Source organism: Protobothrops mucrosquamatus, unplaced genomic scaffold (genome assembly GCF_001527695.2).
Source record: "Protobothrops mucrosquamatus isolate PMUCROS unplaced genomic scaffold, P.Mucros_1.0 scaffold971, whole genome shotgun sequence".
In the NCBI taxonomy this organism is placed as follows: domain Eukaryota; kingdom Metazoa; phylum Chordata; class Lepidosauria; order Squamata; family Viperidae; genus Protobothrops; species Protobothrops mucrosquamatus.
Window position 1 is genome coordinate 206,011 of NW_015387214.1, and position 17,450 is coordinate 223,460.

At 43.4% G+C, this 17,450-nt stretch overlaps 1 protein-coding gene across 1 annotated transcript in view; it reads left to right on the forward strand.

Annotated features, from left to right (window-relative positions):
• Nucleotides 1-285: 285 nt before the first annotated feature.
• N4BP1 (NEDD4 binding protein 1) overlaps nucleotides 286-17,450 on the forward strand; it is a 19,379-nt gene continuing 2,214 nt past the window's right edge. Inside the window, exons 1-6 of the mRNA XM_029284818.1 lie at nucleotides 286-570; nucleotides 8,471-10,173; nucleotides 14,028-14,158; nucleotides 14,987-15,083; nucleotides 15,880-15,987; nucleotides 17,110-17,217. Of these exons, the coding sequence (XP_029140651.1) occupies nucleotides 286-570; nucleotides 8,471-10,173; nucleotides 14,028-14,158; nucleotides 14,987-15,083; nucleotides 15,880-15,987; nucleotides 17,110-17,217 (2,432 nt within the window). The remainder of the gene's footprint in view (nucleotides 571-8,470; nucleotides 10,174-14,027; nucleotides 14,159-14,986; nucleotides 15,084-15,879; nucleotides 15,988-17,109; nucleotides 17,218-17,450) is intronic.

The following is a 17,450-nucleotide window of genomic DNA, read 5'->3' on the forward strand; positions in this document are numbered from 1 at the left end:
GGTTTGCGGCGGCCGCCGGCCCCGCCCTCCTTGTGTGTCGCCTCGGCGCTTCATGGTGACGTGACGGTTGCATAGCAATGAGGCCCAGGCGCTTCCGGGGTGAGGGCGACGGCGACGGCGCAGGGGAGTTTCCCGGGCAGTGGCGGCGCTTGTCAGGCCCGAAGCGATGGGAAGCGGCCGCGGCGGCCGCCCCGGCCCATTTTCCTCCTCCTCTTCCTCCTCCTCCTCCTGCTTGCCTTCCTGCCGCCGCCGCTTGAGTCGCGCGGGCCGCGGGGCGCCTCGCTAATGGCCGCCTTCCGCGCCTCAGCCGCCCCGTCGGAGGAGCAGGGTCGCCTCAGCGGCGGCGCCGGCGCCCACGACCGGCCCCAGACGGTGCTGGACGAGTTCACGGCGCCGGCGGAGAAGAGCGTCTTCCTGGAGCGGAGCCGCGGCTGCATCGAGCGGCTCTTCGGGGTGCACTTGGCCTTCTTGGAGGCGGCGAAAAGCGGCGGCTGGGCTCCTCCGGGCCCCGGCGGGGGCAGGATCTGGCTCAGCCTGCTGGGCGAACGGGAGGAAGTGTGCAGCGCCAAGGTAGGCCGGAGGGGGGGCTGGGGGGGGAGCTCCTTGGGGATGAGCCCCTGGAAGGAGGGCGATGTCTGTGGGGCATCTGGGTCATCCAGGCACGGTTGTCCCGTGTAGTGCAGGCAGTCCTCGACTTGCAACCGTTCGCTTAGTGACCGCTCGAAGTTACAGGCCATTTCCCACACTTACGACCGTCGCAGCATCCCCCACCGTCGTCCCGTGAACAAAAGTGGGGTGCCTGGCAGCTGGTTCGTATTTACGACCGTCGCAGCGTGGGGCCGGGGTCACGGGATCTCCTCCTGACAAGCAAAGTCAACGGGGGGGGGGAAGCCCCAGTTTGGCTTAACAACCCTGTTCCTAACCGAACAGCTGCCTTGCTTCACTTAACAAATGTGGCAGGAAAGGTCGTAAACGGGGGCGAGACTCACTCAGCAAATGTCTCGCTTAGCGACAGAAAAGTTGAGCTCAGTTGTGGTCGTAAGTCGAGGACCGCCTGTGGGTTCTCTCGGTTCTGAGTCAAAGGCTTTAACTGTTGTGGATCCTTGATATTTAAGGTGCCAGGCATTGAACTTTGGACATTTTTCCTTTTTCTTTTCTTTTCTCTTGTACTGTACAGTGATGGTAGAACTTGGATATTAGTTAGAATACAGCTGGAAGGGACCTCAGAGGTCTTCTAGTCCAGCCCCCTGCTCAAGCAGGAGAACCTATACCATTTCAGATAAGAGACTGTCTAGCGTCTTGCTAAAAACCTCCGATGATGGGAGCGCCCATGATTCCTGAAGGCAAGCGGTTCCTTTCGACTGTGTATTTTTACACCTGGGAGACAGAAGGGAGAGGGAGGCATAAACAATGTAGAGATAACGGGTGAGCCAGCTGGCAGCTTATCTCCTCAATGCCAGCTTTGTCCAGATGAAAAGAGTCTTGTTTCTCATCCAAGAAGCTTCTTCGGGTCTGACTGAATGATGGGAAACAGAAGGATTATTTGCACTCTGAAATGTTTTCAAGGGGAAAAAAATAACCAAGGACGTCCAGTTGCCTTTTGTAAAGCACCTTTGGAATGAAGGTAGCGATGATTTGAGGGGTTGCCTTTCCCCGGTTCCATCTCCCCATCCCAGCAGGTCCCCGCCTGCTAAGGGGCTGTGTTTGACAGGACTCTGAAGGAGAGCCTTCCCCCCCCCCCCGCACCACTTGGAAGATCATTTCTCTCCCCCATCAAATTGCCCCAACCCAGTGACCTTCCAGAAGGCCTCTCAACACTTAGGTTTTGAATGATAGGATATGCATAGATCAAGGTTGAACTGTGGGATCCTTGGTGCTCTAGTTGGGAGACCAACAATCAAACAGTAAAACAGCACCCCGATCAAGGAACTGTCAACTCAGGCAAATAGGCTAACAGTAAACAACAGCCTAATTAAGCAGCCACAACTCCTACTAACGCTGACAAGGCAAGCTATTTGTATATAAAAAGAGAGCAAACTCCACTCCCTTCTAGCACTGAAGATGTTACCTAGTTGGGTCATGAAACGTTTGCAAGAAAAGAAGCAAACTCAGAGAGCCCTGAGGACCCCACACTTAGTTTTGCCACCAGGCCTGCAAATCCCACAGAAATGTGGAGCCCGTTAAATGGCTGCTTAGTACACAAGGGTTGACGTTAGTAGACGCTCCCCTGCCTGACAGATTTCAGACTGTCTTTAGTTGGTTCTAATGGTTGGATTATGTGGATTTTTTAGCTTTTAGTTGTAATTCTGTTTGCCACCCAGAGTTAGCCGCAAAGGAGGTGGGTTATATAAATTTGGTAAATAAATAAATGTTGGCTGGGTCTGCAATGGCACTTCTTTTAGGAGAATATTTTCGTGTTAACCTTTCCCACCCTCCTCACTCCATCTGGCTTGCATGTGTCTGTGTATCTATGCATGTAAATTCATTTAGGTATCAAGATGTATTTTAATATTTATTTAGGAATAGGTATTAATGCTTTTATGTAAGTTCTGTATGGTTCTAGAAAGCTTTGGAAACCTGTCTTTGGTCTCTGAGGTTGACATTTATCATTTGCCTAAGTCCTCTGTTTTGTTTTGTTGGTTTTATTGTTTATTAGATCGTTTTAGTCTGGGCTGTTTAGCTGATTTAATTTTTTCCCCTGGTTTTGTACATCATCCAGAATCCATTGGAATTAGATAGCCCAAAATCTTAAAATATAATAATACACATACACAAACATGTATAAAAAAGAGCACTCTGTCTAATGAGGAAGGGGGGAGGGATACCCACAGTTGGGCAGTATCAGCCAAAACACAATTCTTCATCAAGTTTCCCTTCTTGAGCAAAGAGTAGATCCAAGTGATGTGCATGAAGGGATGGAAAGGACAGGGGGCTGATCCAAATGACTGCTAGTCTTGAGGGCTGTAATTTACCTCCGAGATTATGGGCAGGAACTGATAAGATCTCACATTTGTGTACCTCAGCAGATTTCACATGTATGCTTCTCTGCAGGTGTGTCCATGACAGATGTCTGCATCAACATGAGGGAGGAAATCTCTCATCTGAAAGATTCTAGGCTTGTGGTGGGTTAATAACCAAGTGATTGTGAGGTGGAAGTCCTTTTACTGAGATGAAACAATCAGTTCAGCTCTTTTGGATTCCAAGATATGGGGTCAATACCATTTGGCTTTCATCGTTGCTGGAAGAACAGCGGTCTTTGAGAAGCTGTATTCTTCCTGCCTTGCAGGAAAAATCTCCCTCTAACCATTCACCAGCCTGACCTTTCTATTGGACACAGAGACAAAACTGGGGCAACTTGTAAACAGAACTTGTTTATTATAACAAAAAAAACCTGAACAAAGAAGTAGAACACCTTGTTGTGATGTTGCTAGCAAATTGAGAGGTAGGGCTCTTTCAGAAAAGACTTATTGCCATGATTTATTATAGGGCTAATCAAGAATGTCCTGTGTCTTGTCTGCTTTTTGCCACTGCAAAAATAGTTCTGAGCAGGCAGGAAGAATAACTCCATTTAGCTTAGTGGTGTCTGCGCAAAACGGTAGTAGTTCCCTGGGTTCTGAATCAAAGACTTAAATGTTATGGATCCTTGATATTTAGGATGCCAGGCATTGAACTTTGGGCAACTTCATTTTTTTTCCCTCCTGCATTGTATAGTGTCTGTAGAACTTGGATATTAGCCGGCTATTTATTTTGCACCTTTTGCATGAGGTAGAGATTGTGAGAGTTTGTGGAGCGGCTGGGAAACAGATGGAAGAGAGGGGAGGCATAAACAATCGAGAGATAACAGGTGAGCCAGTTGGCAGCTTATCTCATCAATGCCAGCTTTGTCCAGATGAAAAGAAATCTGGGGAGACATTTTTCAAATCATTCAAAGAGACTTCTCTTTGTTCACTGAAAATGCTCACTTTAATTTGCCCACCGTAAATGACACTGGGAAAACTTTCTTATTTACCCCAGATTAGCATTAAGGATATTTTACTAAAAATTTCTGTACAGCAGTTTTCCCTTGATCTTTCTTAGCTGTTTGAGGTCTAACGGAGTGTTCAAGACTGCCTCTCATGCATGACCACTTCTTCTTCCTCATGCTCTGGTTAAGTCTTAAATAATATTATTTGTAATTTAAGATTCCACCATGGTTTGAAATAAATGTCTGTTTCAGTGGAAAGAATGCAGCCTTTCTCTAATGGGTATTTCTTAGTAATATAATAAAGAGCATGTCAGGTCTTTTATTTTGGACTTGTGTTAGGGGTTTTCATTTTTGAAATGCCTGTATTAATACAACTGTTTGAGTATAGATTATGGAGTGAGTAGGAGATTACTTTAAAAAAAAATACAGAGCAAAAAAGACTTGAGCTGTTAACTGGTGAACAAAGACATGAAGTGCCTTGTAGGAAAGTACACATCTCTAAGTATAAAAGATGAAAAGAAAGTTACAGACATGGAAATATTGCTTTGTTGTGCCTCTTTCTAAGGCTAAGTGGTAAATTGTAATGGCCATATGATTGATTTCCAGGGGTAGGATCAGAATCCTACCAGTTACGTACAGAAGTTACAGAAGTCGTTTATGTACTTTGAAATCCTTAGCCAGGAGAAAGGAAGAACTCTTAGCATGTGCTTTATAATCATGATTTGACAATTAGTGGGTGCCTGATTTGCTTGTGAAGTACAAAGTGCTGCAGAAGTTTCATTCATCCAGAAACTGGAACTTGCAGCCTGACAACTCAGACTTTGCTCGGTCACACACCGTCCCTCTTAAAAGTCAGAATGAGGACATCCATTTTGGTCCCGTTGCTGATATTATTGCCCGAGAGTTTGAATTTATAATGATTATTATATGATTTGGAGAAATCCCTCTCAGGCTGGCAGTCGGGGAGAGGGCTTTCATAAGTAGATTTCTGCCCCATTTTTGTAACCTTCCAGGAATTCAGAAATATATAAAGAGGTGATCTGTTGGACAGCTCCTATTTTGCTTTTCCCAGCTCATGAATCAACAGCAGTTCGAGCAAAGGATTTGTTCAGCTCAAAGTAGTACAATATTGCATTTTATAAATAGAATTTTAAAGAAAGGGGCTTTCTCCTAGTTGTCATTAATCTAACATTTGAAGGCAGAATTATTCCAGATTCTCCTTTAGGTCTCCTGGCCATTTGTGGCTTCTCCCCTGAAAGTCGGTATTGACTTGGAACTAAAAATAAACTAGGAATCTGTACACAACGTTTTAACTTCACTGTGTTATAATCATTTAGCCAGGTCATCCCACATTTCAAATTAGTTAAAATTTCTGGATATATCATCTTGAAGTATAGTCTCATGAATGGTTTATGGTTGACAATAAGAAACATGAGACTTTTCTTGCTCAAAACTGGATGTTTCCCAATATTCACCTTTCCTGCTGAATAGCCCTTTGAAAATAGGAATAAGCGTGCAAATTAGAAACCTCAAGACTTTTGATATTAATTGGTTGCCCAATTGCATAAGCAGTTGAGCTTACACAATTTTAACTGGGAACTCTTTTATATTTCCAGGGTAAAACCGGAATGTTGCAATACTTATTGCTTCAATTGTATAAATATAAAAGATAATGTCTTTGAAAACTGTAGCCATGATAGAGATGTGAGAACTGTAGCCAGTAGAATCTTCTTCATAATTTTAAGGCCACTATAACTGCTTCTACTGCTGGTACACTGAAGAGATTTTCTTTTACCTCCATATTCTTTACTACTAAAATCTGGGATACAATCAGCTGTATTAAAATGGGATAGGGTGGGCGGGTCATAGGCAGAAACTACTAATAGCGGAACCAGATTTTTCTCTGATGTGAAAACTCAAGTCATTCTTTGCTGTTTCAGAGGAAACGATTTACTTGCAAAAGTAAAAAAAATAAGATATGCATAGAGAATTCTTGGTATTTGGGCTTGGGTTAGGATTGGGCAATGCATCCTAAGCAGAAGGGAAACAAACCGAAAGAGGCACCTTATTTAGAGTTGCAGCGGTGGGTATTTTGGACTGTGAAGAGATTTTCCCATGATGTGTAGTTTAATGAAAAGGAGGATTAGGGGTGACATGATAGCCATGTTGCAGTGTTTGAGAGGCTGCCCCATAGAAGAGGGAGTCAAGCTATTCTCCAAAGCACCTGAAGGCAGGACAAGAAGCAACGGATGGAAACTAATCAAGGAGAGAAGCAACCTAGAACTAAAAAGAAATTTCCTGACAGTGAGAACAATTAAGCAGTGGAGCAGCTTGCCTCCAGTGGTTCTGGGTACTCCATCACTGGAGGTTTCAAGAAGAGACTGGGCAACTGTTTGTCTGAAATGGTATAGGGCCTTCTGCCTGAGCAGGGGGGTTGGACTAGAAGACCTTCAAGTCCCTTCCAACTCTTTATTATTCTGTTCTGTATCATTGTATTATTTTTTAAGCCAACAAGTCACGGGCTCTTTTAAATTTCATTTAAGCTTAATAAATCCAGTAATGCCTTAAATTTGCCTATCTGATCTGATCATCAAAGGACATTCTTTTAAAATTCCCTGTTTCACCCCATTTCTTGAGGTCACTGGGTATGGGCTAGCTAGACTGTGACAGGCTTTCTCTGTGGCAGTCCCACTTTGTGGAATTTCCTATTGGAGGTTCACGCTTTCTGTACCTTGTTAATATTCTGTAAACAAGCCAGGGTTGTACAATATTGTTCCAACAAACCTTTGGGTCCCTTGTCCTGCATGGAGTTTTTCATCCTCTATATTTATTGTTTGGGTTTTTTTTAATGTGAACCTTTATATTTTATTTTGTTGTACACTGCCTAGAGTCTTCTAGGATTAGGGTGGATTAGATGCATTGTAAATAAATTAATAGATAAATGTCAAGACCTCAATATTTAAAGGAAGTTGTCAAAGCAAGAACATCCTATGTTAGCAGAGTTTCATCTGTCAGAACCATGACAGAAGTGTTCTATACTAGAAAATTTACATTCCTTTACGCTTCAGAACAATAAAGAATGTATTGAAATATGTTTACTACCTGGTGCCTGTACAGGCTTTCCATTATGAATCATCACCTTCTCATGATGATTCCAGGTAAAGCCAGATTCCTTCCATTCCTAGCTAGGAAAATGGGAAACCAGCAGGAACTAATGTGCTACTGTAAATATCAATCTATTTTAACACTTGGAAGAAGAGTTGTCGGCTACACAATAGGAGTTTTCATGTTTGAAGTAATCTTTCCCGTATGTTTCCCAACATGTTGGGACGAAAACTATCATCCCTAGCTAGCAGAAACCATGCTGGCTGGGAATAATGCAAGTTACAGTAGGGAAGGGTGTTGTAGATAATTCTGTTGGGAAATTGCATCCAGGTGATTGCTGTATTCCTGAATGGAAATGCCTTGGTTAAGTCATTCATTTCTCATGAAATTCATCATTCCAGGGGATCTAAAAATAGAAAGGTTATCTTGAAATGAAACTAATGAGCCGGTGAGCCAAGCTCATTGGTGACTGAAATCTTGAATTATTCTGTCCCACGAATGCAGAATTGTTAAGAGAGGTTCCATAAACGATATAATAAATGTGATTAACTTGGATTTTTAAACTAATACGGGTCTCTGAAGATTGCGGTCATCTACTTTTCTGGGCTATATTCCCTTACAGACATCTTTGGTTTAACAAACACATCCTTGAGAAAAGAGTCAATTGACAGCAGGGAAGCTACAGATAATCTGTGTATGTTATCACAATGTGCACAGGCCTCCACTGACAGCCCTTCTAGAAAATGAAGAGACTAATTATTTTCTTTGGCGTTCGGCTGAATGAGATGCACACTCTTCAATTAAAGCACCTTGTGTTGTTTGGCTTCATGTATTTGCAGCTACTATAAAAAGATCTCTTTGGGGCACAATTCAATTATCACGATACTACATTTCTTCCTATTTTTCTCCGCACTTGAGTATAAATGTTAGGTAATTCGATCCGGAAAGCTCTTTTATGTTGTTAGAATTCAGCGCAAGGTTAGCACAGAGCAACACACACAAGAAAAGGGGGAAAATTATACTTCAAGGTGCAATAAAACTCTTTCATACGAGATCTGATTGACTCATTGTGCAGAAGTGATTCTCCTTAGATTTCTCACGGAGGTTCACACTTGGCAACATCCTAATTTAAGGATTCTTCTCTTCCCCCGCCCCATTTTGTAAAAATGAAGGCTGATGGTCTTATTAAGGTTGTTTCCACCTGTACTATTTGCTTGCAATCTGCTCTCAGCTCCTCCAGGAGAAAGAGCAATAAAAACAACAATAAGTAATCTTGTTGACAGAGCTTAAGAGTTGTAGCTTTAATAAGGCACAAATTTCGGGAGCTGAACTGTCACCAAATTGCCTTAATTTATGTTTTCTCTTTCTCCCCCCCCTTCCCATTTTTTCCTCTTTTTGTAGGAATATATTAAAGGAATCTGCGAGCCCGAATTGGAAGAGAGGGAATATTATCCCAAAGACATGCACTGTATTTTTGTAGGAGCACAAAACCTCTTCATGAATTGCCTTATCCAGGGCACATCTGCTGACGTTACTATAGCGGAGATCGGGACGCTCAGTATTAAAGGCCGTACCGAGCCTGTTGTCATGGCCAGGAGCCACATTCAGCAGTTTGTGAACCTCTTCGAAAACAACCTCAACGAGCCGACGGTCAGGGAGTCGGAAGTGAAGAAACAGTTCAAGCATCTGGTTGAAGCTCACGCAGATAAATACATGATGGACCTCTTGATCCTGCCAAGCTCGCTGAAGAAAGAGCTGCTGAGTCTCGCACAGCACGAAGGCGGCAAAACAGAAGGCCGAGCTGCAGACCCTGGCCCGTCCGATGGGACGTTAAGACACCCAACTCAGATTCAGAAACTATCTGTAGTAAGCAGCGAGGGCAGAACAGCTCAGGAGGAAGCAAGGAACAACGCAGGTACGCCGGTCTCTGAATTAGCCAAGCAAATGGATACAGTTTTCCCCGAGACGCCAGAAGGACATTTTTTACCTATAAATGGTCTAACGTCTCTCGAGACCTCTGCCTCGAAAGAAAGGCAGTCGTGTAAAAGACGGTCCTCGGATGACGAAGAGAGGCGTCCAAAGAAACAATTTTCTTTTGAAAGCAACCAGGAATGTAAGCAGATGTCTTGCAAAAGACAGGATGACATAGTGGTGATAGACTTGGTCTCGGATACAGACGAGTTCCTTGATACTAAAAACGGTGATGAAATCAGCGAGGAGATGGAGTACAAGATACTGGTAAATTTTTTCAAAAGCATGGGCTACTCTGAGGAAGTTGTAGAAACGGTGATTGCTGAACACGGGCAGTCGGCTGAGCCCTTACTCCTTCTCGAACAAATTGAGAAAAAGAGCAAGACGGGGGCGGAAGAGGAAGGCGAGTCTAGAGCTACGTCCCAGAATACTGAAGCGCAGGCAGAGAAAAATCAAGACGGTCCTGGCAACAGGGTCCACCCGGATCTAGGCCGTCCGTCGGAGTGGCCCCCAAATGCAAACGCCGTCCCTTTTTCTCAAGCGCCCTGCAAAACGGAGGACAAAACCCGTGGATCAGACGCTGAAAATCGAACGGCTCTTTTGGGTAACAAAAAATCGTCGCATAAGGAGCTCAGCAAAGTACGATTGGGTTGTTCAGAACAGGGTGGCAAGGCGAGTGAGGTGGAGAGCGATGGTTTCGTGAACGCCTCTAGTAACACACACGTGGCAACCAGTAAGAAACCCAAAGATCCGATCTTGGTAGCCAGGGGTGGCTGGGAGAGCGCACAGGCAGCAGTTCAGAGAGAAAACTTGGTTCTTCGAGGGTGTTTCAACCCATCACCTGCGACACAGGACCCACCGAAAAATTGCCATCCTGTGCAGCTCGGAGCTCAGCAGTTCCCTCCCCAAAAAACAACGCCCTTTGCAGACCCCACCCCTCCTCTGCAGCCAAGAAGTTTTTATCCAGAAAAGAAGACGGGGGGACTGTACTGTCACCCTGCAGATCCTTCAGTCACCGGGGTCCAGAGGTTTCTAGAGGCTTTGAAAACACCGTACAAGCTGGAACTGAAAAACGAGCCAGGGAGAGCCCACTTAAAATACGTCGTAATAGATGGCAGCAATGTTGCAATTTCGTGAGTATGGGTGATCCTTAGATTTCTAGAAGCATGCAAAGTGAAGAAGGACGCAAAGGGCAGGGAAAGGAAAGGAAAGGAGCACCATAAATGAATTAAAAATATAATGGAAAGGACCTTTTATGCCAGGGGTGTCAAACTCAATTTCATTGAGGGCCGCATCAGCATAGCGGTTGCCCTCGGGGGGGGCAGGGTGGGTGCGGCCTACTGGGTGGGCGTGGATGGAGTGGGTGTGGCCTACTGGGTGGGCATGGCCAGCTCTACATTGTTCGCGTCAAGGGTGCCTGTGGGGGCCTGGGCAGGAGTGGGACAGATCTGAGGGTCTCTGGCAGAAGGGGGTGGGACCGGGGCAAGCGCCAAGGCATGGTCCATTTCTTCATTCCTCACAAAGGGTGACACCTCCCCAGCCTGCACCCAGGGGGCGGGGCCGACACGGCAGGGGCTGGTTCCTCGCTGTTTCCAGACGGCCTTGTGGAGCTAAGACTGAATGCGTTTCAGCATAGATGGCCACCACAAAATTGTACATTGGCTCCCAGGCGGCCAGGGCCGGGGCCAAGGCAGCAGGGGCCGTTCCCTCACTGTTTTCAGGATGGCTTTGCGGGCTACATGAAACCACTTTGCGGGCCGCATCCGGCCCCCGGGCCTTGTGTCTGACATGTCGGTTTTATGCACTCATGTGCCATAGTTGGAATTTCCCATTGGGTTTGTGGGTCTGTTAGCATCCACATCACCTTAAGAACACACCATAATCTCTACAGCTGCAAGTGGCCCATGTTTTCTTGCTTATATTTACATTGTCTGCTGTTTCCTTCCCCTAACTTGTCTCTTGGATGGTCCCCATGATTCATGTTTAAATTAGCATTGGAAAACAGCTTGCAGTGTGGTAACTATTGTTCCAGGTTTGGATCCCATCCACTGACGGTTGAAATAAACAGAAGTTACACAGGAGCGTGTTTGCACTGTTAGGTAACCTTTGTTAGTTTTAGCTGTATTTGCAGAAGAAAACATGATTTGAGGATTTGTGGATTTTTCCCGCCCCCTTTATGTAGAAGGATTACTGCCAGAGCTTTAAATGAAATTGCAGTTCTAAAAATAAAACTCGAAAATTGTGAGACCCAGCGATAGGTAAGACGAGACAGCCCGTGGCCTCTCAGGTTATCATTTCTTTTTCAAAGTATATTAAAGGCCTGCCATGACTGGCCTTCTTACTTGACACAAAGCTCGTAAAATACTTATAGTAGCAGTTATGATTCATGTTAAATTCGAGGTGGATTCCCTCAGATTGAGACTTGGGAGAGAAACCGTACAAATATCGAAGCTGTGTCATACTATGCATCACATTTAATTGTGTTCTTGTTAGAGGAAGTACGCTCTTTAAAGGGTTTTTTTGGTCTTTTGCAACAGTAGCAAGGAAGGTCAGTTTGATTCATATCGTTTGATACATAAATCAGCGGAAATACATTGTGGCTTGCTTTTTTTGCCCCCCAAGTTTAGTTTGCAATTTTCATGTCATTGTTTTGTATACTGTATATGCTACACATAAGTGTGTTTACACAGGCGCACAAATGCATACAGTATATACACACTGAGGTAGCTATTGAAATTCCCAATTTAGGTTTGTTCTCACCCTTATATGGCACTTAAGCAGAGCATCCATTTTTTTTAACCATCTCTGATCTCACTATTTTAAGCACAGGGGAGTATGTGCGTTATCAAAACTTTCAGTGATTGCAAGTGAAATTCGCAATAAATTCATTCTGAAGCCAGCACTCCTCTAGCACCAGGAACAAATGGGTCATTTGTTTCATCTTCTGTACTGCACAGGAAGTCTTGGACTTACCATCAATCATTTAATGACTACTTGAAGTTCAAAAAAAGCTACTTACAGTCCATCCTCAAAGTTAGGACTGCCACACCTTCTCTGCGGTCAGGTGATCTCATTTCAGATGTTTGGCAGCCAGCTCATACTTACAGCCGGTTGAAGCATCCCGCAATCATGTGATTGCACTTTGCAAAGTCCATTGGATAAGCTAGATTTGGATTTATGGCCACGTGATCACCCCAGAGTATTCTAGTGTTGGACCAAGTTTCCAACTTCAGCCTAAACTGCCTCACTGGGCTATGGCATTGATCAGTCTCTCTCAACCTTAGCAATTTTAAGACATGTGTCACGTTGAGTCTCTCTCAACCTTAGCAATTTTAAGACATGTCAACGCTGCAAATACTGTATATTCTTGCTTTGACAACATGTGGACTTCAACTCCCAGAATTCCTCAGCCATCATAGCTTGCTGGGGAAATCTGGGAGTTCAGGTCCATACATTTTAAAGTTGCTGAGGTTGAGAATTACTGTTATAGATTAAAAAAAGAGAGAGAGAGCACTATGATCTTTATTATGGTCACTGGCCAGCAAAACAAATCATGTGGTTATAAGTCCAAATCTAGCTTCTCCGTCTGTAGTTGAACGCACAGGACTCAGAATTTTTTTTATTATTTGTTTGATTAAATTTTATGCCCCCCCCCCCCATCTTTCCTGTGCTATCCTGATTCTCACCATAATCCCTACACCACACTGGCTTGGCATCCATCTGAAATTTGAACCTAGAACCCATTTTAGATCACTTACATCTTGGTTGTTTCTTAGCTTGGCCTCAGGCAAGCTTCTTCCTGTTTTTTTTATTTTATTATTCTGGAGAAGAGCGGAATAAAAGAGGTGGGGAGGATGCATGGCTAGATAGTGACTAACAATTTTTTTGAAGGGAGTCTTCTGTACAAGGAAGGAAATCTAAAGCAGTGTAGTCATGGTTCTGATTTATCTTGGTCTTTCCAGTTTCTAAGCCTGCACTCACTCTTTCGTTGCAAGGAGACAAATTTACAAGAAGGAAATATCTGTAGCGATAACATTCAAGGTTCAAATTATATTGTTAACTGCAAATTATATTGTTAACTGCAAATTATATTGTTAACTGCATTTTGTTTATTTATTAAATTTACCTGCTACCTCTCTCACTGTTACAAGCAACTCTGAGCGGTACGTTCTGACAGCAACACGCGAATGCCATGCCTGACATACTTGTGTGAGATATTCTGGCACAGATATGTTTAATTGCAGTCTTTGAATAAGCGGAATAATTTTGGCATAATCACAGCTTCTATACAGCGGCGGCTGTCAGGGATATACGGTAGCTATTATTCTTTCACTAACATTGGTTTTCCAAGTACAATCTCTGATCAAAGAGGAATCATCGCTTCTGCCTTTTTAAAACTATTTATTCCTTAGTGAGAGCAGCGTGGTGGCCTAGAGGTTAAGCTATCACCTTACGATCAGAAGGCTGTGAGTTCGATCCTAGGTAATGGCAGATATTTCTCTCTCTGGGCGTAATGAGTAATTGTCTGCTGTGAACTCCATGAAGGCATCAGGAAGGGCATCCGGACAGTAAACGCTCGGCTCTAATCAGTTGTCCCAACCCCACCCCAAAGCAAAGGATTGCAGGGTCATTAAAAGGGAAAAAAAAAACCTATTCCTTAGTGCAGTGGTCTTCAAACTTGGTCCTTTTATGACTTGTGGACTTCAACTCCCAGAATTCCTCAGCTGAGGAATTCTGGGAGTTGAAGTCCACAAGTCATAAAAGGGCCAAGTTTGAAGACCCCCCTGCCTTATTGACTCAATTCTGACTGGGCAGAATGAGGGAATGGATAAGGCTTTGGTTTGATTTTGGTTTAGCATGTCTCTTATAACATTTACCCCTCGTGGAAGAATTTGATAGCCGGTTATGACAAATAGAAGATTACGAGGATTGAGAAATAATACTCTTTTCTCTCTCTCTCTCTCTCTCTCTCTCTCTTTTCCGATAGCCACGGTCTGCAAAAATTCTTTTCCTGCCGAGGAATCGCAATTGCTGTCGATTACTTTTGGAAGCATGGCCACCGAAAGATTACAGTTTTTGTCCCACAGTGGCGAACACGGAAAGATTCTAATATCACAGGTAAGGAACAAAAAGAACTACATCCCGGACCTGTGGATTTAAGACAGACTTCTCCAATGTCATACCTTCTCTTTATTGGAATGTCAACTTTCATTTTTCCAATAAGTCCCAAGCTTAGCTAATAAGATGGTTAGATGAACTTAAAGTAAGTCATTGGGCATTATTTATTTATTTATTTATTTATTTTATTTGAATTTGTATACCGCTCTATCTCCCTCACGGGACTCAGGACGGTGGACAAGCAATAATAAAAATCACAATAAATATACTCAAATTTCTATTCTAAAATCAGATTAAATAAAAGGCCTGCTCTAAAATACCCTATATAAGACCTTTACTAAAACATAATTAAAACTACGCCAGGCCGGCCGCCCGGAATACTACCCAAAAGTTCCGAGCCGCCTTCTCCGCGTCCAGGCATCAACATGCATCCAGCCCCCCATCCAGTAAGGTCTCCCGTCCTCGACGGTGTCTCTTCCGAGAGGGGGACCCCCAGCGGTCGGCCGTAACTGACCGGCTGCCGTGGGATTCCTCCGGGAGAGACACCCTCGCCTGACCAGCTTCCCTCCATAATGGTAGAAGGCGGTCTTGCAAATACCTAGGTCCATTGCCATGGAGCGCTTTAAAGGTAGTTACTAACACCATGAAGCGCACCCGGAAGGCCACCGGCAGCCAGTGCAGCTCGCGCAGGAGAGGTGTTACATGGGAGCATCTAGAGGCCCCCAGGATCCCCCGCGCGGCCGCATTTGGTACCTTCCTACCAAAATTAAAAAATATATATCCATTTTATTCTCTTCTTTTCTTTCCCTCCCTTTTTTTCCCCCATAGAGCAGCATTTCTTAACCCAGCTACAAGATGTTGGCATTTTGGCACTTACTCCAGCAAGAGTTGTATGTGGGGCTAGAATTGCCTCTCACGATGACAGGTAAAGAGAGTTATTTCCAGTTCTGACTCTTGGTGGTTTAAAAGAGAAGCTACTCAACTGACTTGTCCTCTAGGAAGGGGGGGGGGGGTCACTAAAAAAGGTATATATTTTTAACATGTGTTGCTTTGTCAGATGATGAATATAGAATAAATGAATTTACTATATTGGATTTTTTTTAAAATAGTTTTTTCCACTAAAATTTTCATAGATCTCTTTCCAGCTATATTAGTTCCCAAAGTGATCACAAAGTAAACCTCCATCACCCCCCCCTTGTTTGTTTTTTTTAAAAAAACTTTAAAATTATCCTGGAAGTGGTGATAAATCACTAGTTTCATGATAGGATATGACCAACGTTTGCCCAGAAACTGCATGTTAATCAGGCCATCAGATTTTATTGAGTGCATTATTATTATTATTATGTTACCAAATAGCTGGGAATCTCTATAAATCTCCATTATTAATATTGGTATCTACACCATTTGTCATTGTTCCAAAGATAGAAGTATGTAATCACATAAACGAAAAAGGAAAGGTAAAACAATAAGAGAAAAATAATGAAGAGACTTCTACAAATTTAATAAATGAATTAAATTTCATGATCATTTTAAATTCTTCGTTATATAAACAATGTAAAAAAAGTTTACGATTATAAAATCTAAATTTTCATTCTTGACTACTATATCCCTTTCTACTTTTTGATGTAGCTCTTTATTCTACTCCTTTAAATGCTTCAATATTTTTTTTTAACAAAAATTTATTCAGCGCCCGGGCACTGATTTTCCCAAATGTGTTGTAGATTTTTGCTGCACCTTGCTGAAAAAACTGGAGGTGTTATTGTTACCAATGATAACTTCAGAGAATTTGTAGACGAATCCCCAACCTGGAGGGAGATTATTCAGAGGAGGTACTTGCCATTTTGATCGCCTTGCTGGTGTGTGTGTGTGTGTGTGTGTATAAATAGTGACCTCTCTATAATATTTCGGTAGCTGCTTTCTTAGCCACCATATGTAATATGGCTCAGCGGTCAAAGACGCTGAGCTTGTCAGCTTGTGGCCTGGATCCAAGGCCCAAGTGCTGCATGACGGAGTGAGCTCCCGTTACTTGCCTCAGCTTCTGTCCACTAGCAATTCAAAAGCACCCAAATGCAAGTAGATAAATAGGTACCACTTTGGTGGGAAGGTAACAGCGTTCTGTGTGCCTCAGCATATACAGTAGTGGCCAAAATTGTGGAAACCTTTTGGGAAAAGTGTACATTTGAGGTTTGATGGCTAATAACACCACTTTTTTTTGGAGTGGTATCATAAAATTATGTATCAATGGAAAGATACTTTAATCAAGAATGTAATGCAACAAAGTTTGTTCAATTATCTGTACTGTATTCTATGAAACGTTATGGCCAAATAACCAGAAAAAGGAAGCACAACTTGCTTAGGTTGATATCAGGTAGCTTTCCTGCATCCGATTGTAGCCAATGAGCGTGAGTGTTTAGAGAGCCAACCGGGTGCCATCTTGTTTTGGCCATGAGCCAATCAGATCACGGTAGGATCCAGTTATTGATGTCCTGTTTTGAAGCTGAGTGGAGGACATTTGTCCATGTGTTATGTGATCGCTATCAAGTTGGTTGGGTTTTTTTGGTGTTCTTTCATTTAGTGAGCTTGCAAAACATAATAAAATGAAAGTAATGGTGCAAAGAGTTGACTGGTTGCCCAGAAAGCGATGTAAAATGGTATTATTCAGTGAACAAGGCTACAGTTATAAAGAAATTAGAAGAAAAATGGTTGGAAACTAACTTAACCAAAGGTGGCATTTCGACTGTACACTTTTCCCAAAAGGTTTCCACCATTTTAGCCGCTGCTGTAGTCGTGCCAGCCACGTAACCATGGAAGTGTTTTTGGTCAACACTGGCTCCCTTAGTTAAAAACAGAGATGAGCACCATCCCCTAAAGTTGGACACAGCTGGAAAAGGGGGAACCTTTTTGCCTTTATCTTCTGTTATTACAATCCTCCCTCTCTTCTGCTGCACCAGGCTTCTGCAGTACACTTTTGCTGGAGACATTTTCATGGTGCCTGATGACCCCCTGGGACGAAATGGACCTGGATTAGACCGTTTTCTTCAGGAGGAAGCTAGTTTCGGGTATGAAGGTTTTAGGGGCTTACCAAGCTCTTTTTTCTTCTCTCACCAAAAGAGGAAACAGAAATTAAAAAAAGAGTCCTGCAGAGAACTGAGAAGATCACGAGATATAGAAAAGACGTGAGCAGCTTAGCACAAGTAGGAGTGGCTCTGCTCTCAGATTTGTTTTATCTTTTGTTCCCATAACTGAATGTACAAGGGGTGGGTATGTTTGCGTCACACACACACACACACAC